We start from the raw sequence: 26,273 nt of genomic DNA on the forward strand, positions 1-26,273 counted from the left end.
TCCCTCGGACACCAGCTTCGCTGTGCGTTCCACAGCTTGACAATGGCAAGGGAATGTTGTTGTTAGAGTAGCTGAAGTTCGGATGTTTTCTTCAAGCTGCTGATCAATTATGTTTCGTGTGATTGGCGGCTCTGTTAGACATTTAGGCCAATTAATCATGTCGTAGTAATTTTCAGCCGTAAAGTTTAATTTCGGAACAATGAAGTCACGTGGGCGGCTTGATCTCGGAGTTTTCTGGCTGCGGCACTTTTTTAATCCTTCTCCAGCCTAACGTTCGAAAATGCGGATTTTCATCTGCTGTCATCGCTATCAGCAGGTTTTCGTGATAAGCGTAGTATCCGTTTGTTTGTAGAACAGAAGGAACTATGTGTTGTGGATTTTCTGGCAGAAAATGCGATAGCTTAACTATGCTATACAGATGCATGGCGCCCATTTCGCACGAAGGATTTCGCCGTATTTAAAACCAGACCGGAGCGTATACTTTAACAATGTACTGGAAAAGTAGACACAAACTTGAACTAGGTTTATCAGTACTGATGTAGTGGCGAAGCATACTAAAGGCCAATGTAAGCAATCGTGAATGTTATAATGGTCCTATTTTTTTTATTTGCTAGATCAGTAGTACTCATTCCTGTAGCAACAGTCTTACACATTTCAAAGAGATAATTCTGGTCGCTGCTTAAACCATCTGGTTTTTCCATTTCAGACACCTATTCAACGGGAATGGGGGTAAAGGAGACGATCGGTGAACGTTCACAATCCTCTAATTTCTTTCCGATGGGGTCGGAAAAAGCGTTGGGTTCGGTCGTCCCACCATCTAATTCGGTAACCAGGTGTCAAAATAGAAATATCTTGGTACGAAGAAGGCAAGATGCTGCAGTTTCTTTCCTAGGGATCTTTGTATCTGACTTATCACGCCGTTATCCCATCCTGTTTTAGTGGCTTCACCATCCCTGCCGATTGCCTCAAGACTTGACACGTCGTACTGGTTCTTCTCTAATAGCTCCAATATAGAGTCGGCAATATTCTTGCCAGTGCCTGACTTAGGTATGGCATGACCCAAGTATTCTGAATCGGGCTCCGAAAGAACTGTGACATGATTTTCTGCAACCTCTCTTCTTCGTACTTTGCCGTTAATTTTTCTTGCACAAGAGTTGCTTTATTTTTTTCCGTCCAAGTAGACACTTGTAATCTCCCGGCCTAGGTGAGCCTTTTCTTTCTGGATCTTCTCACCCAGTTTATCTTTTCCTCTTCGTACCTTAGATCTGTCAACAACAAGACTTTTGTCCTCTGGCGTTATGAGTCTCGCCTCCTGAAGTACGGGAGAAACGATCAAAGCAACCTATCTGTCTGAAGCTCCAGTTCTAAACGCTGCCTCCACTGTATTGCAAATACAGATGCGTTTTAGGCTATGTTTCCTTCTTGGTCGCGCCTCGAAGTCAGATCACGACGTACTTCACGATTCAACAGCTTCGCTGGATTCCCCTGACGACGCTAGTATCTTTGACCTGTGCCTATGCCTAATCCTACTAGTTGATGGACTTGCTTCAACACTTCCAGCGTCTTTCTTGGTTGTCTGCCCGTTAAATCTGCTCACTTTACGGAAAAACATCTTTGACAGAGATTTGCTTGTTCGGACGTCAATGTTACCAATGCTCATTTTCCATGATGCTCTCTGGTCCAAAAGAAACTTGAATTCTCGCATTGGAATCTTGCATGTCCTCTCACAGTTGCAATCTTCGGCGGTTTTACATTTGCAAGACGCAATATCAAAAAGAGACTTTTCCGCGTATGCAACAAAACCTGCACGAAGTGTTGCTTCTTGTCCTTGTCAACTGAAATGTTTCCCCTTGGTGCGACACTTATTATAAAATGTTTTCAGCATGTCAAAAACTCTCTTTTCCGAAACCACAAGAATGCTTGTTTTACGCCAAATGTGTACAACTCTTTGTCCAACTAGTTTACAAATGTCAGTCACTGGTAATTTAGTTACACTTTCGTCACCACTTAAACCACTTCGAAAGCAATGATAATGTCGCATAACTTCAGCGTACGTGGGTAACTGCAGTTCACTCATTTCACTTGGTGTGCCAAATAAGACTCGTTTCACACTTTCCCGCGTTGGTCTGCTATGAGGCTTTTTATTCATCTTGCTTTTCATTGCTTCCCAACTTGGAAACCAAAGTATACAAAATGTCTCTGAATCGTATTGCACTAAGAAGACTGTAACTTTAAGTACAATGCTAAAACTCTCTGTCTTAACAGAAACAGTAGCGAAATAAAACAGTTAAAGCTTAAGCTGAAACAAACTGGCCTCTTGGATTGGTTGGCCGAAGTACGCAATATTTATACCACCGCCGAACTTCGAGCGAGAATATTCTAGAAATGTCGGCGTAGGTTCTGGAGCCAACGAGGCGAGCGGGAGGTGCGCGAATCTTCTGGACGGAGCCGGATGTTGCGACGACGTTCGAAGAGCGTGGCCAAAGTAAGCAACCACGAAGTTGTGTAGCCTGCCGCTAGATGACATTTGCTGTCGGTGTACATAACAAGCGAAGACTTGCCAGAAACAAATCGTGTTATATCAAGAGCTATGCCTATAATCATCGTTAACGTGGCATTCCAAACAAAATCTGTACATTAATTTCAACAACTGAGCTAATATGGCTGTACTTTGACTCAAACATTTTAAAATTATTTACTGGCATTGCTACAAGTTTCTTTTAATAAAATAATTGTATTATAGCTATCAGGTAACTCTAAAAACCACCACAAGTAGCTTTCCCGTCATTGCTGTTGTGCGTGTTGCCTAACCAAACACTTAAAAAAGTTTAAGTCCGCTGGGGCAGGGTAAGAGGCTGTCCAAAAAATAAAAAAAGAAATAAGTAAGGTCGGTGCACTAATGACACCTTTTCCGCATTAGCCGTCATCGCATTTCCAACAAAAGTACAAAACGCTCCACCCTAACTACACAAAAGTACCTTAAAATGGCTTGAATATGAAAAATGTCAGAAATTTAAGGAATGTGTTATTGATTTTTTTTTATGGGTGAGACTTTTCAGTTTCCCATAAAACCACTCTAAAATTTTAAATTTTCACTTTTACTGATTTACTTAGGTAACGCTAACGAAAATGTACAAGCATGCCGAATTTCAAAATTTTATTCCAATTCCAAGTTCCTAAAACATGAGATTATAGCTCAAAAAAGACTAATTTAAATAACATGGGGAAATTCTTCATCCTCTCTTCATTATTTCAACTTTCCACGTCAACCGGAATCACCCCTTTAATTTATGTCAGTTCATGTAGGATATGTTGGTGGCAAATATAATAAAGTTTACAAGCTATTTGAAAAATGTATATCATTGGAAGGAAAACCCAAGGCAGTATGAAACTGCGCAAAATGCGCGTCATGTAATGACCTCCGTAATTTCTCAATGTGGAAGGGTAAAGACAACTAATTATATTGAAACACCAGCCATGTCTAGTGATGTAGCATCGATGATTCAGCATCAAGGGTTTTGGGCCCTCTTGATACTCCTCATATTTAGGTAATGAAAAGTGAGATGTTAGCGATCGTGATTTTGTAGCTCTGGTAAATGAATTAGAATCTCGTTTGGACATAACTCTCTGACAGATATTTAATAGAAGAAATCCTCCCCGCTGGTCTAGTGGCTAGCATGTTCGCCTTTCTTGTACAGGGTCCTGGGTTCGATACCCGGTGGGAGAGCCCTTGGAAACTAATGTTGAATGTGACACATTATGACTCCTTTAAAAATGTACAATTCCAAATGTAAATCCAACAATATGACGGAATTGAGAATCCCAATATACGATATTGACATGGCGAACTACAAAAAGAAGTGAAATATGAACAAAAACACCAGAGGTGCAAAAAGTGGAGCCAAGTTCATCAGCCTCAAAAAGTGTTAAGATGAGGATGGATGAGTCAAGTTCCTTGGCCACTACATCTGAAGCGAACACTGGAACTCGGCGCAAGGTGTCAAGGTAAATGATGTTAAGAAACCTCATGGTTAGTAATGGTGGGCGTGGTGGATTTGGGCCACCACCAACTTTAGGAATATCGACTTCGCTAAGGCCCTAAGGCACATATATAGTATGCTGTAGTAAGATTGGTGATTTCTAAACCCAGACAAGGAAAACTTATATTCCTCCACGAAGTGTCAAGAAAAATGACATTGACGAGCCTTAGGGATTTTGCTTGTGAGCGTGATGGATTTGGGGGCCACCACTAACCGTGGGGCTGAAATATCCCGGCGTGAAACTATTAACTGACATCTTGGTGTATTCGAATATATTAGACACCTAGCGCCAAGTTCCAGTTTTCGTTCCAGATGCAGTGGCCAACGAACTTGGCTCATCCATCCTCATCTTAACACTTTTTGAGGCTGACGAACCTGGCTGCACTTTTTGCACCTCTGGTGTTTTTGTTCAGATTCATTTTACTGCATTTGTGTGATATGTTCAGTGATGTGAGGTGGAAATTTTTCCGCTATATTTTTCCATAAAAATTTTCCGTTCTAAAAATATCAGTAATCAAGTAACAATTCCTCAGCAATCATAAAATTGGTTGAATTCATGTATAGAAATATTAAAAAGTGAAAGATCGTTTAAAGAAACTGAAAATTTTCATGGCTCAGACAATTTTCGGTACTATGTAGGAACAAGCGAAGCAATTTTTTCATGAATCAAAATATTTTCTGTCTTACATGAAAAAATTGAAGAACTTTTTATGAGTCGGAAAATTTTCATCATTTTTAAGCAAAAAGTAAAACAACTTTTTGTGAATCGGAAAGTTTATTTCTCTGTAGAAACAAGTGAAAGGAATTTTCATAGATCGGAAAATTTTCATCACGATGTAGAAATAAGTGGAAAATACTTCTCATAAGCCGGACAATTTTAAATATTATGTATAGTGATGTTAGGTGGAAAATTTTCTATTATATTTAACTGCACACATAGATACACAATTTAATTTCTCATACAAGTCGGGCGAAGCCTCTATGGGTTGCCTATAGGGTAAGACCTAGCATTTTCTGTGGCTTTATTTAGGCAGTTCATCGCTGTGGTTTTGCCGTAGCTTTTATGATCGGATGCCCTTCCTGACATGAACCTTCCTCGTTTTGCCAGGCTTGGGGCCGTTACCAAGTTAGTATATTGAGTTCCAGTGGCTGACTTATTTAGTTTACAGTACAATTTAAATACATTACCAACAACAGGAATATAAAAAGTTTCTCCCGTACTCCGAGAGTCAAACAGCCCCAATCTTGATTTATTTGTTTTCCTCCCTGTGTAAGCATTAACTTCTAGATATCAGCACTGCTCTGGTAATAGCACACAGATGAATGCCTAAGGAGAACGTAGGTGACCATTCAGGTTGTGTGTACACAATATATTTGGGGGCATGTTTGCCTGACACATGTAGTTTGAGATTAATAATGTCACGTTTGACAGACAATTAGAGTTTTGATTTGCATTACACTTACGACCTTTTGAAAAGTTTGATATTCACTCAAATTATATGAGAAACTATCCATTTTAGGATATTATTTTATTCGCCCTTTTCCTTCTGTCCACATAATATTACTATACCCAAATTGAATGGTGTATATTCATGTTCCGTAATTATTATCAGTCTCTTGGTCAATGAACGTACAATTGCATGTCGCAATTTCATACACTTTATATATCACTTTCCGATTCGATATACTAACAGACTCAGTCAATCAATTTGTTCATTATCCGCTTACTGTCACTGACACTGTAATAAGAAACCGCAGTTCATCTACATGAGACGTTAGTAAAATAAGAAGTTAGTAACATATCAAAAAAATCACCATAATAGTGCTGCGATTCCATCGTTATTAAATTAGAATCAAGTCTGATACGAAGAATATGATGAATCCTGTTTATTTAAACATCATCGGTACTATGGTGATAGCCTCGATTCTAATTTAAAGATTTTTATTGCAACACGTAATTACAAAAAGGTCTTACATTTCATCTTTCACCTCCTTTTTTAATGTACTTTAAATATACATTATCTACACTATATGAATTATACATCATATTAAACTTGTATGTAGGTAGATTATTTGTAATATAAGTACACCTTACTCATGAAATATTTCCCAATGTTCTAATATTTTCTTTTATTATTATATTCACAGTTGCGGCAGCTAATGGAGAAATTGGTGAGTCATTTATTTGCGCTTCTTGGCATGAAAAAAATTAGTTTTCCTGAAGTCTGTTTTGGTTTGCTATTTTTACTGTTGCTGCATTATTTTTCTGATGACACATTTATATATCTACACATATCTATCTATCTATCTATCTATCTATATATATATATATATATATATATATATATATATATATAATTACGAAGTATATGGAATGTGTTACACATGGCAAAACAAGTACTGGCAACGAATGATTCCCAACTGAAATGAGTTGAGAACATCAGAAACAACAGGCTTAGAAGGTTGTCTTTCCCAAAGTAATATCTAATAATGGACATAAATATCAAAGCTATGATGCAATAAAGATTTGAGAGTTGTAAATCCAGACAATAGTAATGTTTTATATAGGTAAATTAGAATTTCGTGAAATACACTTAAGCTATCAATGAGATAGTTTGGTAGCATAATGCATCCTATACTGACTATATACAGTAAACTAATCCTTTAAGAAATGCGGCGTTATAAAATTCAATAGAAACTTACATTTATTCAAGTAGCAAGTTGTTTCCACAATGATGAACAAAATACATGCCTTTGAGGAAACTGTAGATATATATAAGAATCACTGATTTGAAAAACGTCATAAGTGAGCCATATACCGAAAATGAGTTTGCATGCAGCTTTGATTCGTGAAGGGTAGCAACACTTTTAGGTTGTGATATGTCAGAAATCACGCTAATAGTCCGTGCAATACCGAGATGCAAAAAGTGTTCCTGAGTTGAGAAACGTCACAAATCATTGACATACGGCATGGTTGACGTTATTGCAGCGTTTCCCAACCTTTTTCAACTTGCGGCACGCTACAGATGTAACTTGAATTCTCCCGGCACACTCATATATAAGATAACTAAGAAAGTTCTGTCACTTTTCACTCACCACCTTCGAACATCGATACCTCACCTAAGACGTACCTGGAACATAAAAAATGTCCCCATCACCATCGACGACCTTCTGCCAACGTTCTAGAAGGCTATGGATTCCACTGAGGTAGAAGTAGATTGTTATGGTTACTACGAGCGCATTTCCCCTCCACCCCCTAACTACCAAAAAATTATGAACCCACCACTAACCATCACACTTTAACACAGAAGGAACCAATTAATTATACAAAGTTACACGGCGCAAAGTATTCCCATAACTACAATGTTAAAGTGAGATTGAATATGCTTTTATGACATTTAAAATCATAAAAACTTATATCTAAAACTTATAGTGCTGTCTTTGATTGAAAAAAATAGTTTTTGTTCGAAATCGGTTTATTAATAGCTGAGTAATACGAACTTAAAGTTTAGTATGTCGCATATGGTTGTTACATGTATATACACTTTCACCACACACATATACATATATTCAGTTGAAGAGAGCATGAGCATATATGTACATGAGATTTATAGTCTCTTTCTTTTTCCTTCTCCTCACACCAACATACATATATATGCATTAGCCTCCTCATGCCAACAGAACTTTTTAGCTAGCACTCGTGAGATGGAGCAGTATACCGATGACGTTGTATAATAGCTGTTAGACTACGTCATACATACATATTCAAGCACTCTTTTCCACTTCGGCAGGTGGCGTTGTACCGATGACGTCGTATAATACCTGTGAGACTACGTCACTGAATTCGCAACAAAATATCTCTCGAGCCTCTTTCTCTCTTTCCTTCCCATCAACACTCAGTGATAAACTAAATGATATGCAACACCATCTATTGAGTAAGTGAGTAACTGCTTGAATATGGTCACCTAGCTAGCAAATATAGCTAAACTATCAATGCTCAAAAAGAAAACAGATCAGTGTCTCCAACTCAATATATTTTTTCGGAACGTTCCAGGATTTTAATTTTTCAAGATATCGCTTTAAAACATATCGGGATGAATTCACCCCATTACTAATAAATATGATAATTGTTAAAAATGAGATGGCAACACTGATAGTCATACCCCCAAATAACGTTATTATTTAATACCTCAGCCCCTAATTAACCGATTTCAAAAATTCAAACGGCAAATGAATACTAATAAAATAACCAATTTTTTAAAATGCATAGATGGCTGCATAACCCACAGGATATGTTTCCCTTTTTCAATATCTCTACAAAATTTCAACAAATCGAAAAAATAAAAATACTACCATAATTCAAATAGAATTTTAAGACTTTCTTAAGGAATAACATTTTCCCGAAAACTCAAAAATAAACCCGTAAAAAATTCCCGAAATTTTGAACTTGCTGTAACTTCGTCAAATATTAACCGATTTTCAATATTCAAACGACAATCAATAGACAAATAAATTTCCTATCTATTGAATGTCTTATAAATTGCATAACTCTAAGGATATACTTACAAAAAACTCAAATAAATCCCTTATTTCAACATGTATCTTTAAAATTTAAATGACATTATGTTCTGTATATCCAAAGGTCTTAGTTTTTTATAGTCTTGATACTATAAAAACACTTATACACTTAAAATTACAAGTTCGGATATTGATAATGAAACCATAAAAACACTTATACACTTTTAAAACATACTTAAAATTATAAGTTTTATTTTTGTTATTTTTTGGATTCATTTCTAAAGTAAAACTGATGTATTTTATAACCATTATCTAAATCTTTCAAACCCTCATACTTAACAAACAGCTTATACTTTTTCAAATCTTTCAATACTTGCTGAGTTTCATCATTATATCTTTGTGGTAATAACGTCTTATATTTCTCATCTAAATGTACTAAAACTCTTTGACCATAACGCTGTGTTTGAATCAATTTCCATAATGTTATCTCGTACGCTTTACCTTTTTCTAACTCATCTATGCGAAGGAATCTCAATGCTTTAACATCATTTTTTATTCAAATAATTAGTCATAGTTTATTTATTATAAGGAAAATGTTCGTTTTATGAGAAATTCATAAAACCAATCCTCATTTACATACAGAAAATTTACATAAAATTTACATACAGAACTCAACAGTTGGGTAATTATCTTTTAAACCAGTGTATTTGATTTTTATTCCATCTTTAACGATCTCATCAATCATTTTATCTGTTAAGTGTTTTGTAAATCTAGGTGGAAGAAATATCTTAAACTCCTCACACTCAGCTAAAATGCTCTTCCCAAACTTAGTTTTAATCTTTTCCATTTTCACAATCTTATATTCTGTATTTAATTCTAATTCTCTTAATCCAATAACTTGTTTTTGTTCAAGACTTCCAAGTTTATTTAAAAGCTCAATATGACTTGACATCGTATTTATTATATAGAAAATCAATGAACACTCTTCAATTTTTATCTTCACCAAAAAATATTTAATCATTTTTTATCAATTTTGTATATGGAAAAACTTTAATAAAATAATACAAACATATATTTAACTATCTAAAACTCTTCTACTACTTTCTAATTCTTAGGATCATATGTAAAGTTCTTTTGTCCAATTAAAATCGCATAGCATATCGTATCAGCAGCCACAGCTTCTGCAAAGTCTACCACAATCTTTATGTTTGTTCTCTTATTTACCGATACATTCTTCCTCTTACTACAATTAATCACATACATTGGTCTGTTATCTATAAACTCTTTAGGGTCATAGTACATTTCGTTATTGCCACATGTTATTCTCTTAAATGCAGTATAGTCTTCGTACATCTTAAAATAATCCTTGTTAGCAATATCTAAGTTTCTTGATTCTTTTGGAAATACCTCATTCCTCCCATTCTTAAGATAGATATTCTTTACCTTACAATGATCAAACTTACTTGCATCTGCTGTTTGTTTGCCACTTCTATCAGTTTGAAACATTACAACTACGAAATCAGGCATATCAAATTTTCTAGAATTAAATTGAGTAGTAACATCAAACTCCAAGAAAGAACCTACAACAGTCTTTTGAACACATTGATAAGTATGGAATGAAAACATGATTTTAGGCTCTTTAAGAATATTCAACTTTAACTTGTTTTCATAATTAGATTCATATTCAACAATAGGCATCCTTATCTCCATACTTTTTATTGTTATTTTTCCATCATGAGGAGCTGCTGCACCCGCTCCTGATCCAGTCCATTTGTACAAGACATCGTTATTGTTGTTAGCTTTTGTAAATGTTATTCTCAATCCACCTTTCCACATAACCTCTTTATAATCACTTAAGAAGCCTGGAATTAATCTTAATGGGTACAAAACGCTAAAGTCCTTTCTTAGACCAAGTTTATAATCCGTTTCAAATCATGCTTGTTTTAGATATTCAACTTCTGGTTTGGAAATCTTTAATGTTCCAATAGCTGTAGATGTTATTCCAGGTAGTTCAATCTTATCTATAACAACTCCATGCTTTCTAACCTCAATTTGAAAAAAGAAGAATGGTAAGAAGTTATCTACAAGTTTTATAGTATCATTTGCACCAAATGTTCCTCCAACTGATGCACCAACAACTTCAAAAGTCATATGACAATCTGCTTTGTGTGGATGTATGAAGCCATCCCCCACATCGAAATCAAACTCAATATCTTTGTTAGCTTCATTCAAATTATTAAATGTTCTTGTGTTAGCTTTAAAACTCTGTAACTCGTAACTGTCAACACTATCAATTTATTATAAAGAAAATTTTGAAACAACGCTTTTATGGGATATACCCATAAAAGAATCATACATAACAACAATTAAAAACTTATAATCCCCATCCTAACTTAACCTTAGCATTCATAGCAGTACCAACTCCAAAAGCAGCTAATCGTTCACCAATTGACGCATCACTACTAAATGCTCTTTTCCATGCTTTAGTTTCTAGTTCCTTATCTGCAATATGTCTTGACTTTGTATCTTTATTGTCTCTGTAGTATATATCGTGTTCTTTACAAGCCTCATCTAATGGGTTAATACCTTCATCACCTCTTTCTAACCTTTCTTGAAGCTTAGTCCCAGGCCCGCAAAATCTGAAACCTGGAATATGTAATTCAACTGGAAGTTTATTAATCAAATCATTTACTAATCCTTTCCCAAGCTTCTCATCATTCCAGAATCGTGGTGGTAATGTATTTAAGATCTTAATCAAATAATCTATACCTTTTGGATCATTAGGAATAAATTGTGAAAGCTTATTATTAATCATACTCAGTATACCTACTTTCTCATTATAAAAGTTATTATTACCAGCTTTTTCTTCTCCATCTATAACTATTAACCGATCAATTAACTTTCTCACATCATCCATCCATATATATTCTTTAGATATCTCTGTATATTGTTTAATTCCTTCACCAGTCCTTTTAGGAGTTGGAGGTAAAGATGGTTTAATATAATTATCCCAAATAGGCTTGATAATATTAATGTACTTAGAACCTCTACTAGATGCTACCTTTTTATCTCTATTATATTTTTGGAAGGCAGCATCTGATTCTATTATTATTTCCTTGTACTGTTCAAAATCATCATCGTCATAATCTTCGATGGTTTTATTAGTATTCATCGTTAACAATTCCCATAGACCTTCTGTTCCTTTATAAGTTTTACCATTAATTATCAAATCATCGCCATTCACTTTAACTTCAGAATTTCCTACCTTATTTATTATTTTTCCATCTTCTTCTACAGTTCTTATTACAAACACAGTATCGTTTCTTTTACTATAATATTTCGTTGCAATCTTACCAAATGATTGTGCTGTTGTTAAAGGCTCTACTCCTTCAACTTTGTCTTTAATTTGTTTTCTCATTTGTTTTATTTCTCCCGTTATAGGCGTATCACTACTACTTGGGGAACTATCATAAGTTATCTTTTTAGGTGTTTCTAGTAGACTAGGATCTATTGAAGCCGTCTTATGTACAACTGGAACAAGTTCAGTTATTAGATTTTTATTTTGTTCTGCTACTTCTTTGATCTCATTTCCCAAGTTTTGAATAGCATCAATTACAGGTTGTTCTTGTGTTTTAAATTTATCATATATACCTGCTCTTTCTTTCTTCCAAGATTTGAAGCCCTTTATCAAGAACTCCTTTAACTTGATATTCTTATCAATTTCTTTCTCATCCATTTATTATACAGCAAACGAACAAACGTCAAACGTGAAAAAACATCAATAAACGTCAAACGTTAAAACGTAAAACGTCAATAAACATCAAACGTTTAAGGAGTGTTTTATCTTGTTCCTATACTTACCATTGTTTACCTTCCTTGTCATATCAATTACTATAAAACCATAATCTTCTTGCCAACATTTTGAACATATCTCTTTAAATTTATTATAAGACATATCTCCTCCAACAAACTCATTATACACATGTTTAAGATTAGTATCATCTTGTCTGAATATGCATAGGAAGTTAACGTTATCTCTTATAAGCTGTTTAGGTACTTTTGAATATGTTTGTGCAAGATAGAAACAATCTAAATGTCTATGCCTACCTCTTGTAAAGTAATTTCTAACAGGATCTTGATTTTCCAAAATGTAATCATCAAACACAACAACAGAGTATTCTTCACATTCATCAATAGGTACAATAGAATCATTACCGCTTAAGAACGTTGCTATTTGCTTCTTAAACTTTAGTTCTGCTTTTTCAAATCGATCTTTTAACTGCTCATACTTTGGCTGATTCATGCTTTTAGAATATATGTAGAAGTAATTATTGTTTAACCAACCTGGCTGTAATAAGAAGTTAAATAACAAAAACGTCTTACCAGACCCAGACGGACCCACTATAAGGCATCGAACATCATCAGGTATAAGCTCTCCATTTCTTTTCTTAACTGTTGTTTCTTTTATCATCTCTTGTACATCCCAATTAATAGTTTTCTTACTCATTTATTATAGAGAAAATCGACTCTTTTATGATCTTATATCTTTAAGTTGTTCTCTGATCTTAAGCAACGTATCTTTTATATATTCACTATCCATTTCACCATTTAGTGTTATTATCATCTCTAACTGTTCTTTAAATGAGTTAATACAAGTGACAATGGTTTTATATTCATCTTTTCTTTTACTTATGTTTAACTTAGAAGACAAACCTGTTATTATAGCACTTCCAGTTGCAAGAGACGTTGTTAATATCGAGTAAATTGTTACAGGTATAAAAATATTAATAAACCCAGTTGTTGCAGAAAGTATAACTGACAAGGTGATCAAAGTGTAGTATGCATATCTAACAATTCGTAGTTTTCTCTTTTTCTTCTTTAAACTGTATTCTAACTTTTGAATGACATCTTCAATTAACTTGATTACTTTCTCTCTTGGAATATCTCTAGGTAAATCAAACTCATTCATTTATTATATAATAAATGGCTAAGGTATTTAAGCTAACGAGTAATACTTCTGTTTTAAAGAAGAAACTCCATTATGAATTAGACAACAGGAGCAACTATTTAAGTATAGGACTAGTTGGGTTTTACAGTACATATCTAACTCCAAACATAACAACAGAAAAAAACAGTTTCTCATATGGTGATAGACAAGTTTTTATACCAGAAGGGCAATACAGCTTAAACAGTCTTAATGAATATTTAAAATCTCAATCCATCAACATAACATTATCAGAAGATCATTTAAGAAATAGAGTTAAAATTGAAACTGATAGTAATGATGTTACAATTGGGAGTATAGGTACTGTCCTCGGGTTTAATGTTTTTGAAGTTTTAGAAAAGAACAAAACACATATTGGAAGTAAGTTGCCAAAGTTTCATCCGTTTGATACTATAAATGTTCACTGTAATATAGCAGATGGTATGTTTGTTAAAGATACAGAATACACACATAGAGAAACAGGAATTTTAGCATCATTCAAAACAGATGCTGACTTCAAACATAGTATTATTTACGAGCCTACTTATCCATTATTTTTCTTTATATCCAAAGACAAGGTTGACAATTTTGAGATAAGGATAACAGATGAGAATGATTCCTTAATTGATTTTGGTGGAGCAACAACAACTGTATTTTTACAAACTAAGATTTTGTCTTAAATAAATAGGAAGATGTGTTCTATTAAAGGTTGTATGTTTAGTGTTCCTTATAACGAACTAAAGGATTTAAATATTGATCATGTATTAACAAAGAAACAACTTAGTGATAAATCTAAGAAAATTAAAGAAGGTAAAGGAATGAATTTAACTTTAACTACTACACAAATGAAAAAGATTAAGAAAGAGCATATGGGCGGTTTTATCTTTACAATTCCAGCCATTCTAGCAGCTTTAGGAGCAGTTGGCTCATTAGCAGGTGGTGCAGCAGCGATTACTAAAACTGTACTGGATGCTAAGAAGAATAAACAAGAACTTGAAGAACAAAAAAGACACAATATGGCTATGGAAGAAAAGCAGGGAGCAGGTAAACCAAAGAAGTCAAAAAACTAAAACCATTGACCAACTTCGATATAGAGAGGTTGGTTAAAGAATTAAAGATAAAACGATTTAGAGGTGTATTTATGAGTGATGAACTTCCACAAAAACTTTATGTAAATGAGAGTGGTATAGTTAACCTTGATAAATCAGAAAACATTGGTACTCATTGGATATGCTATTGGAAAGATAACAACATAAAGTACGTGTTCGATTCTTATGGTGGTGTTCCTCCTAAACAACTGGCACAATATCTTGGTACTGAAAACTTATTTTACAATGACGAACGAATACAAGACTTTAATTCAGTTATATGTGGTCATCTTTGTGTTAAGGTTTTAAATCTTCTAAATCAAGGGTATTCTTTTAGTGATGTTATGTATATGATTAAAAATGATTAAGTTTAAGTACTTTTATGGTTTATATTCATAAAAGTTTTGTTTTAAGATAAATATGGAAGCTATACACAATAGATTTTTAGATTATTTTGAGAAGCATGAGGATGAACTAGATGCACTAGTTAGATTTAATTTTAATTGGTATTTTCAGGATGTTAGTAAGATAGACTTAAAAGATAAAAACAACGCATATACAGTTGTTCAGTTATGGAAAATGTTAATACCTAAATTTTTGTACACGGAAGAGTTGGTAAAGTTATATCCAATAATTACCTTAAAGGATATGTTATCAAATCATAACACCGGACCATTAAAATGCAGTAATTGTGGTAGTAAGTCATTAACAAAAGGTAGGAGTACATACATTTGTGATTATTGTTCTGTAGCGAATAATTTTGTTTGCAGTACTTGTGAAGGAATGAGAGCTGCTTGCGTAAGAAAACCATGGTATGATACTATAAAAAGATTTAAGTTACAGTTATCTCGTTTGCAAGCTTTACAGGATAGAATTATTCCTGAAGATGTGTTCAAGGTGTTAAATGATGAATTTGGAGATATGCCAAAACATTTAATATCAACAAAAGATGTTCTAGAAGTACTAAAGAAAAACAAATACACAAAATATTATGATGATGTCTATTTGATACACCATCACCTTACCGATCAAAAACCATTAAACTTACGACATATGGAAGAAACACTTATAGGCGACTTCGAAAACTTATACAAAACCTTTAAAGAACTGTATCCAAAAAGAGTATTGTTTATTAACTTGAAATGTGTATTGTACCATCTGTTGAAAAAGCACGATGTTCATGTTGATATTGATTTTAGACACTCATCTAAACAAACAGAGATGTTAAAGAAATGTTTTGAAAAATTAGGATGGACATTTTCTTTATAATAAATGAGTATTGATATATTTGGTAATGTTAAAGATAGAAAAGATAATGTTGATATTAGTGAAGAAAAATTAAAATTGTTGGAAAATTTAAATGATGTTGTTAGCGTAAGTCAACTTAGGTCAATAGAAACCCAATTAGAGAACGATAGAAAACGATTTGAAAATGCATTAGAAACGTTACAAGACACATACGTCAAGAAAGAACATTTTCAAAAGGTTAGGATGGATACTACTAAATTGATTATGCAGAAAGAAACTGTACCTCTACTATATCGATTAAGAGCTAAAAACGTTAAGGAGCCAATCTTTAGAATATTTAATCTCTCTAATGGTTACAAAATTCTTTATAATGGGAAAATAATGCACATGGAATTAAGTTTGGATAAATACTTTCTAGAGATATATTTGGGTGATACTTTGATTGAAACTTTACCTTTTAACTTTAACAAGAACGATATAATTACAATTAAACCAAATAAAAATTCAGCTATGGAAGAAGGGCAATTATTGTTTGTTGTAATGTACTCCCATGCGCAAAAAATATTGCGCGTATACTGTAACTCACAATTTTTCGCAATTATTCCATTTTCCATATGTTTATTGGTAAAATTCAGTTATTAGTACGTGGAGATAATAGAAAGCAATCCATCTAAGGAGATATTTCCAAAAAATATAATAAAATAATAAAAATATAAGCAAAAAACAAAATTATGTTCGGTTTTGTGTATACTGGCAATAATGTTTTCGAGGGAATTTTTGGAGTAGCACAGCACGATTGCAGAGGGAATAACAAGATTAGTAGGAGAACAGCTGAATCAAGGAACTGGAAATTGGAGCAACATATTGCATTTATTGGCTTAAATCTAGGGTGTAAATTGTCTGCCAAATATAAATTAGCTTCTGTAAGCAAGATGTTATACGGAAAATATAAACAAAGAAAAAAACTGTTGTCTTAAGTTTGGAAGTGACATGCTCTATAGCCATGAGCATTTATTTCTTAAGAAAAAGATAAGCAACAAAAGAAAATTTGTGTGGTCAAGTGGGTAGAGTAACGGACTAGTAATTCTTATACTGTTTTGACACCAGATCGAATCCCATCCGGTTCTGTTCAATTTTTTTTCTTTACAAAACATTGTAGAAAGTGTATAATTTTTATGTTAATAAAACTGAAACAATACAATTAGAAAATAACTTTTTGTTTCCTCTGATGACGTATTTATTTAGAATTAGTGTACTATTAGTAATACCGATTGCTTTCAGTTTATGGTGTTGTATAGCTTCCTTTATCATCCTCTTTTCTTGAAAAAAAAATTCTCCAATAAAGTATGAAAAATATATATCTTAGTATCAAACATGATTTATCGTGATGAAATAAACAAGTTTCCCGTTATTAAAAAATAAAACTATAGATAATCATTGAATTTGGTCTTTAGGTTTTTATTATGCTATATATATTCTTTATAAGACTATACTTTATAAGGCAAGATGAGCGATCATACCCTCAAATTTAGCTAGTGAGTGAGTTTTCGGCACAAATATTTTACAGGTTTAGGTGCATGAAACACCAATACGCCATGGTCTTGACCTTCGTTTATTTCACATTATTATCCGACATATCGTAGCAGGTAAAAAGCAGCATCAATCGGCAAGAAGAACTGCAAGTTGTGGTCTTAGTCTGTTTCTGATGCTCCGGACTCGATCGCCTAGCACGCTCGTCTATACCTTGACTCATACGTCTATCATTCAGTGCAGGCACATATCCAGCTTTTCTTTTCGGAGGGGACCCGACACGAATCCTCGTAAGCACGTAATTCTAATGTTTCCAAAATATCAATAATAATAATAATAATAATAATAATAATAATAATAATAATAATAATAATAATAATGCAACAGTTCTGTATTTCTCTTAAACGTTTCTTACTTGTCATTTATGAACCGGTCAAACTTAATTCTAACTCACACGAAATCAAAAAATATTTTCTAGAGACATGTAAGGAAAACTGTTTGCTACGAATATCACATAAAAAAATAGCAAATGGCAATGAGTGTATCGTTCTAATACAGTAATGTTATAAACAGACCGGAAACGAAATTGTAATCCCATTTAAAAGTGTTCTTTAATTCCACCTGGTATCAGTGGCATTACGGTATATTCTTACAAGTAACACTTCCCAAGTGTAACACTCCGATTTTGATAAAAATTTGACAGGCAGATACTACACATAAAATAAACGAATACATGTTTTTTTTTTTTTTCTGCGGAAAAACTGTTTTACGGGGGCAAAAGCACTCACCCAAAATTTTGAAAGTTGACGCCCGAAAGACAAAAACAAGTGGACCAAAGTGTACGATATTGTGCACAGATATGGCAGACGTAAAATGAAGGAATACGTGTTTTGTATTTTCCTGGAAAAAACGGTTAGGTGGGACGCAGACCCCTCCAAACCTTTGATCATGAAATATCAAAAGTGCTAGTAACAATATGTCTGATGTGTGTAAAGGACGAAGAATTCCGATGACACATTGTGTATGGACAATACGCAAAAACTAAACGAATGCCTGTTTTAAGTGACAAAATCCCCCATCCAAAATGATGAAAGTTGACGCCCGAAAGGCAAGAAGAAGTGAACCGAAATGAATGAAATTGTGCACAGATATTGTTGACGAAAAATGAGGGAATATGGGTTCCGTATTTTCCTGAAAAAAAAAAACGTTTCGGTGGGACACAGACCCCTCCAAAACTTTGATCGTGAAATATCAAAAGTGCTAATAACAGTATGTAAGAAGTGCTTAAAGGACATGAAGAATTGGAATGACACATTGTGTAGGGACAATACGCAAAAAAAAAAAAAAGAAAGAAAGAAAAAGAATACGGGTTTATTTTCTGCGAAAAATTGGTTTTAGGGGGCAGAATTCCCCACCCAAAATTTTGAAATCGTGTACAGATATTCTAGACGTAAATTGAGGTAATTGTGTTTCGTATTTTCCTGAAAAAAAGCGATTGAGTGGGGCACGGACCTTCTAAGCTGTTGATTAGGAAATATCAAAAGTGCAAATAAGTATGTATACGTCAGAAGTTCCTAAAGAGTATGGAGAATTGCAACGAAACTTCGTATAGGGACAATTTGCAAAACAATAAATGGAATGCATTTTAATTTGTATGAAAAAACAGTGTTGGGGCCTAGAGCCCCTCCAAAAAAAGTTAATATTACCGTAAAAGTGCAGGAAGGAGTGGACCGAAGCAAATGAAATTGTGTGTAGATATTGTATAGACTGTATGTAAAATAAGGACTTTCGTGTTTTAAAGATGTCCCTATCAATTTTGGCACATCAACAGCAAACAGGAAATTAATCGGCACGTGTTTTTGTTTATGCGGAAAAACATTGTAAGGGTTAAAGTTGCCTCGTAAAATACTACAAAATACGCTATACTGTTTGTGCTTGTTGTTGATCTGCCAAATTTGAAGAAATCTGATGGAGACACTTGTGAAACACGAGAGGCTTTATTTTTCATATCCAATATCTACAGACAATTTCATTCGCTTCGGTCCAATCCTTCCGACACTCAACGCCTCGGTCCACTCAAAAGGTTTTTTTCTCTTTTCAGGAAAATACGAAGCACGTATTTCCTCATCTTACCTCTACAACATTTGTGAACAATTTCATTCAGTTCGGTACATTTTTTCTTCCCTTTCTTGCGTCAAATTTCAAAATTCATGCGGGGGACCTTTTGTCCTCTAAAACCGTTTTTTCGCAGGAAATAAAAAAGCCGAATTTGTTTATTTTTTGCATATTGTCCTAACACAAAGTTTTGTTCCAATTCTTCATGTAAATTTAGGCACTTCTGACATACTGTTATTAGCACTTTTGATATTTCATGATCAAAGGTTTGGAGGGATCTGTGCCCCACCTAACCATTTTTTCCAGGAAAATACAAAACACGTATTCTCTAATTTTATGTCCGCAATATCTGTTCACGATTTCGTTCACTTTGGTCCACTTGTTTTTGCCTTTCGAGCGTCAACTTTCAAATTTTGGGTGAGGGCTTTTGCCCCCTAAAACCCTTTTTTCAGCAAAAAAAAATAAAAAAGCACTTATTTGTTTATTTTATGTATAGTATCTACCTGCCAAATTTTATCAAAATCGGAGTGTTACACTTGGGAAGTGTTACTTGTTAGAATTATAACAACAACGCATTGTCCACAGTTTGGACACTGACTCAAAGTAATCTGACATAAATAAAAAAAACTCAAAAGGGAAAAAGTAGGTCTATTAAAAAGTGCTTGAGGTTTGGTAAGGGACAGCTTCCAGGACCTCACGCTGGATACGTCACTGAGTCAATGCATTATATTTGTTTCTTGCAAAGATGATAATTAGATGCGTAATGTGTAAAATTATATCATAGTTTGACTTTTTATAGGTCTTTCCTTAACACATCCATATTATCCGGCGTTCTGCCTGCCTGTTTTATGTCGGATAAGCGAAACTCTACTGTATTTTCAAACAGCATATACACAGGAGCTAGAGGTCTGCACGGGCCGGAATTTTTAGAACGGACCCGGCCCGTCCCCTTTAATTTATAATCTATAGGCATTAGCGGATTAAGGGCGGAGCCAATGGAGCCCAGGGCCCCCAGCTCAGGGGGCCCTTTAAAATCCCTCTGTTTAATACTTACGCTCGCGGTATCGCTAGATTTAAGTCTTTGCATCAGCAGCATTTACCTGTTAATAATGAATGAAATTATTTAATTGTTAATAATGAATTTAACTAAACTAATTATTGTAAACTTGAAGCACATTCAAATATTACAGCATAGTTCTCGGTAGTTCCATAAGTAATTTCAGAGACCACGGTGTTTCAGTGGTAGAGCGTTCACCTTTGGTGCATGGAGTCTTTGGTTCGATCTATGCTCGCGCCAAGTGAACCTTGTGCTGGACAAACACTGTGTGTGTGGGTTTTCTCGAGGTTCTCCCGTTTTATCCCACTTTTTTAATTCCACCATTTCATTCATTTCTTATCACCACTGTCTCCTTTAGCCTATCCGGCATAATCGTGGGACGTAAAACTTAAAAATTTCATTTCAATAATTTCAATCAAAAAACAGTTGCAGGAAGTATGTAATTTCGAATAAAACAAACTACTATATACAATTCTGAGTATATTATTCTTTTATGAAATTCTCGCGAACCTTATTTCTAAATTGAAGGGTAAGAAGACTAAATGCATTCTCTTATTATTATAGACCCATTTCAATTGAAGCAGTTGGAATAGTTGAAAAAAAAAAAACATACCCTATATTCCAGTGTGCCACAATCGGTATAACGCGCCACACTGGTGTGTCCAGCAAAGTGAACAGTGTGACGCAAACTTTTTCCTATTATTTGCAAGAATATTTGTCGAGTTCCTGTTATTTATTATTATTATTATTATTATTATTATTATTATTATTATTATTATTATTATTATTATTATTAACGATTTTTCAATGGATCAGCTGTCTGTATACGGTTAAGCAACCACAAGTATCACATTGAAGGAATGAGTGTAATTATTTACTTTAATAGTAATACAAAAGTCTATTTGCTTGTATATTCTACCGGTAATAACTGCATCCGTCTAGAAAGCTAGGACTAACAACAAAGGGATACCAAGTTGTGACCACACACCGCCCCAAATCGTGGGTGCCACAAGTTCTCTTCTACGCCTTAGAACAATAAGGGCTGTAGCGTTCAGGGAGAGAGGAAAACAACTTAATTCCATTGCAGTTATATGCTTATTAAATGTTAACTTATATTTATAAATTATGTAAGTGATCGTATCGTTTTCTGTTTATTATTATTATTATTATTATTATTATTAATTCTTATTATTATACATTTCTTAATACGTTGATTGCCATGTGTATGGAATTCCATACACACGGCTGTCCTGTACAGTAGAGCGTGATTATTTTCCATACGCAAACAATGTAGATATTCCAAGTTTGTTGTGTTCGTTCTATAGGTGTGTATGTAATTAGATACATATGGCGTAGAAATCAAAATTTAATGTCCATGCCACGTATATGAAAAACCATACACAAAGACATTTATGAATAAAGGCATTGAGTTTGAGTTTAACGTCTCGTTCAGCAACGAAGCTATATGAGACGTCGGCCTACTGATTAACGTGGACTCCGAACCACGTGAGCTCTCGCCGGGAATCGAAGCCGTTTCTTCCACACCAAATGCGCGTACGCTAACCACTAAGGAGCTTATGAACAGAGACATTTATGAGCTAAAACAAAGGCGAAAACAAAGATGTGTGATGTGATTTTGAGTTTATCGTCCCTTTCAGCAGCAAGGCTATATGAGACGTGGACCTACTGATTAACGTGAAATCCGAACCACATGAGCTCCCGCCGGACGAAAACAAAGACCTTTGGAATTGACAATTGTTTGGGCATTCCAGACGAACCTACCTAATATTAACAACGTTTCTACGATAATTTCGTAACATTGTATTATTTCTTTTGTTGATTAGCTTGGTTAGGCTTATTTAAACACTTTCTTCTTTGCACCGACGTGTCACATCTCTTGGATGAAGATACACTAGCTCTCACTGGAAATCTAATCCAGAACTAATGCAAAGAAACTTCAGGCCCAAAAGTAAAGTACCCATTGGTCATATTTCCGTTAGAAATAACTTGATCCATATATTAGAATTATAAAGGATATAATTGTATGTGAACTATAAGCAAAAGCGTCTGAGTAATTTCTGAGAAAATTATGCAAAAAGTCACCCCCAAAAATAAATTATCCCTTGTGGATCTTTTCAGTATAAACGAGCTATGCTATATTGTTAGTGTTTTCATAAAACATTTATTTATGAAATACGAACACAATCACCTGAGTCGTTCTTGAGAAAATCGCAGGGTAAAACTTACTGCCAAAAGTAATATACCATTTCTAGATTTTCCGGATGAGGGAATTATACCATATAGCTAGGTTATTTATGTAATACGTATTTATAAAATATGAACAACAAACATCTCCTGAGTTGTTTTTAGGAAGGTCATCGGGAAAAGCTTACCCCCAAAGGTAAACTCTTCTATCTGTAATTTTGACAGTATATCAAGTAATTTTTAAGCAAATCGTCGGGAAAAATTTCACTATCAAAGTAAACTATCTCTTTTGGATTTTTCTTTTCGGAACAAGCGAGTTATACCATATTGTAAGATTATTACAGAAAATATTTTTACTGAAATTAGAACAAATTTCAGTAAAAATACAAATTTCAGTAATAACTGAGACAATTGTCCAAAAAAAATCAACCCTTGAGAAAACCACTTCTTTTGTATGTTATCGGAATAAACTATTTATGCTCTATGTTAGTTTATTAATGAAATATTTTTTTACGAAATATGAACAAAATTGCCTGAGGCGTTAATGGGAAAACCATCGGGGGAAAGCTCACCCTAAGATTAAGCTACTCCTTCCAACGAGTTGACATATTGTTAGGTAATTAATGATACGTTTATTTATGAAATGTGGTTGAGAAAATTGTGCAAAAAGAACGCATACCATACAGTAAATTACACCATATATATTTTTTTTTCAGAAAAATTATTCATATGTGGTGGAGATTTGTTAATAAAATATATATTTATCAAAAGTAAATAAAATCGTCACAGCTTTTTTTATTTCAGAAAATAGAATTATTTTAAATTTTAATCCTTCAGTAAATTACCCTTGCTTTTAAGTGTCGAAGGACATAAAATTCGAAAGATATTATGTTACTAAAACGTTATGTCTAGAATTCGGTGCAGATACGTTGAACAGTATGGCCTCTATTTGAGTGCGTGTAAAAGCGTGACGAACCGAGAGACAAATAGATGGACATACATCGAAAAATCATTTTTTTCGCTATGTAGGAGCCATGTAACTTGAATTTATTGAAATCTGGTATTCGGTTTTTATAACTATCACCACACTTTCTTTTTTCGTCGCTCGAATGTGAAAACGAATAGGCCTACACCGACACGTAATGTGATAATTCGTAATCCCAAAAATTTAATTTGTTATGTTTAATGTGTGGTTACTCTAAAAAAAAAGTTTATGCATGTTACATAATTTTATTATCAGTTTTTCACGCTACTGTATAATTCGGTACGATTATAGGTAATATTCATGGCATCTTTTGGAAGCATTCGCGTTCCTCACAAAGAGAGCTGTAAAATTTAGTTTTGTTTAAAGAAAGCACTCTTGATTTTTTTTCACACAGACTTGCATTTCTTGCACTTGTGGATATGAAACAAAAGGAGAGAGAGAGAGAGAGTCAATACTTTAAAAAGAAACACACACACAGAAACACTAGAACAGTTTTTTTCTTCATGACAACGAGCTATCGCTGTGACTGTGTTCCTCACGCTGTGTATAAAGCTGCAGGTTGCTCTTGTTTTGTTTTTTCCTGTTCCTGACTCACAGACACTCGCAGTGAGTTGAAGCTGTGTAAAAACGGAGAGGGAACGGTTAAGCATACCATACCATAAACTAAAAACAATCGCTATTAGTAATAAATAGTAAGCTAATTCTGAATAAATACGTCATCAGGAAAACAAAAAGTTATTTCATTATTATATTATTTCGTTTCTTATTAACTTAAAAATTATACACTTTCTACAATGTTTTGTAAAGAAAAAAAATGAACAGGACCGGATGGGATTCGATCTGGTGTCAAAACAGTATAAAAATTACTAGTCCGTTACTCTACCCACTTGACCACACAAATTTTCTTTTGTTGCCTATCTTTTTCTTAAGAAATAAATGCTCATGGCTATAGAGCAAGTCACTTCCAAACTTAAGACAACAGTTTTTCTCTTTGTTTATATTTTCCGTATAACATCTTGCTTACAGAAGCTAATTTATATTTGGCAGACAATTTACACCCTAGATTTAAGCCAATAAATGCAATATGTTGCTCCAACTTCCAGTTCCTTGATTCAGCTGTTCTCCTACTAATCTTGTTATTCCCTCTGCAATCGTGCTGTGCTACTCCAAAAATTCCCTCGAAAACATTATTGCCAGTATACACAAAACCGAACATAATTTTGTTTTTTGCTTACATTTTTATTATTTTATTATATTTTTTGGAAATATCTCCTTAGATGGATTGCTTTCTATTATCTCCACGTACTAATAACTGAATTTTACCAATGAACATATGGAAAATGGAATAATTGCGAAAAATTGTGAGTTACAGTATACGCGCAATATTTTTTGCGCATGGGAGTACATAGAAAGAGAACTTTCCTAAAGACGTATAATTTTTAGGTAATGATAGATTTTATTCTTTTTTCGTTGATTTTCTATACAATAAATAATGATGATGTATTGTGTTAAGTGTAAGAAATTGACAGATACGGAGAAAGATACCATTAGAATAGAAGAAACAAAGAATGGAAGATATCTAAAGAAAGGTATTTGTTCTGTATGTGGTGTTACTAAAACTCAATTCGTTAAAAAGCCCGATTGACTAGAAGAAGGTAAAGGTGTTAGAGAAGACATTATAGAAGAAATTCACAAACCATCTAGAAAAAACTTTGACAGATTAAACGTAGTTATAAAAGGTATCGATGATCTTTGGCAGGCTGATCTTGTTGAAATGGATAGTGGAGTATTAAAAGGTGTTTCCAAATTAAATAAAGGTTATAAGTATTTGCTAACGATTATAGATGTGTTCTCGAAATATGCATTTGCTGTTCCTGTTAAAGATAAGAGTGGTAAGAATGTTACAGAAGCATTCGAATCCATATTAAGAACGAGAAAACCTAGTAACTTACAAACAGATCAAGGTAAAGAGTTTTACAATAAAGAGTTTAAGAAGTTAATGGATGAAAATAAGATTAATCATTACTCAACCTATAGTGGTAAGAAAGCTTCTGTTGTTGAAAGATTCAATAGAACACTTAAACAAAACATGTGGAAAAGGTTCACAACACAAGGAAATCATAAATGTATAGAGATATTACCAACATTGGTTAGTGAGTATAATAATAGAGTACATAGAACAATTGGTTTAAAACTTATAGAAGTTAATAAGAAGAATGAGCAAACAATATTGGAGAAAGTGTATCAAAAAGAATATAAGAGTGTTAAGCCCAAATACAAGTTAGGTGATCATGTTCGTATAAGTCGAAAGGGTTATTTGAAAAAGGATATACACCTAATTGGTCAACAGAAGTATTTGTTATTAGTGAAGTTATCCCATCTAATCCACCTACATATAGAATTAAAGATTTAGAAGAAGAGAATGTGCAAGGTAGATTTTACGAACCAGAACTATTAAAGACGAAACATACAGATGAATACTTGGTGGAGAAAGTGTTGAGAA

The 26,273-nt window shown here is 33.8% G+C and overlaps 1 protein-coding gene across 2 annotated transcripts in view; it reads left to right on the top strand.

Moving 5' to 3' along the window:
- LOC145688352 (vitellogenin-like) overlaps positions 1-26,273 on the top strand; it is a 303,527-nt gene that overhangs the window by 19,207 nt on the left and 258,047 nt on the right. For both annotated transcript variants that reach the window (XM_081762496.1, XM_081762497.1), the window contains exon 2: positions 6,189-6,212. In XM_081762496.1, coding sequence (XP_081618622.1) covers positions 6,189-6,212 — 24 coding nt within the window. The remainder of the gene's footprint in view (positions 1-6,188; positions 6,213-26,273) is intronic.

This window comes from Thermobia domestica, chromosome 6, assembly GCF_964235325.1.
Source record: "Thermobia domestica chromosome 6, izTheDome1.hap1.1, whole genome shotgun sequence".
Classification (NCBI taxonomy): Eukaryota; Metazoa; Arthropoda; class Insecta; order Zygentoma; family Lepismatidae; genus Thermobia; species Thermobia domestica.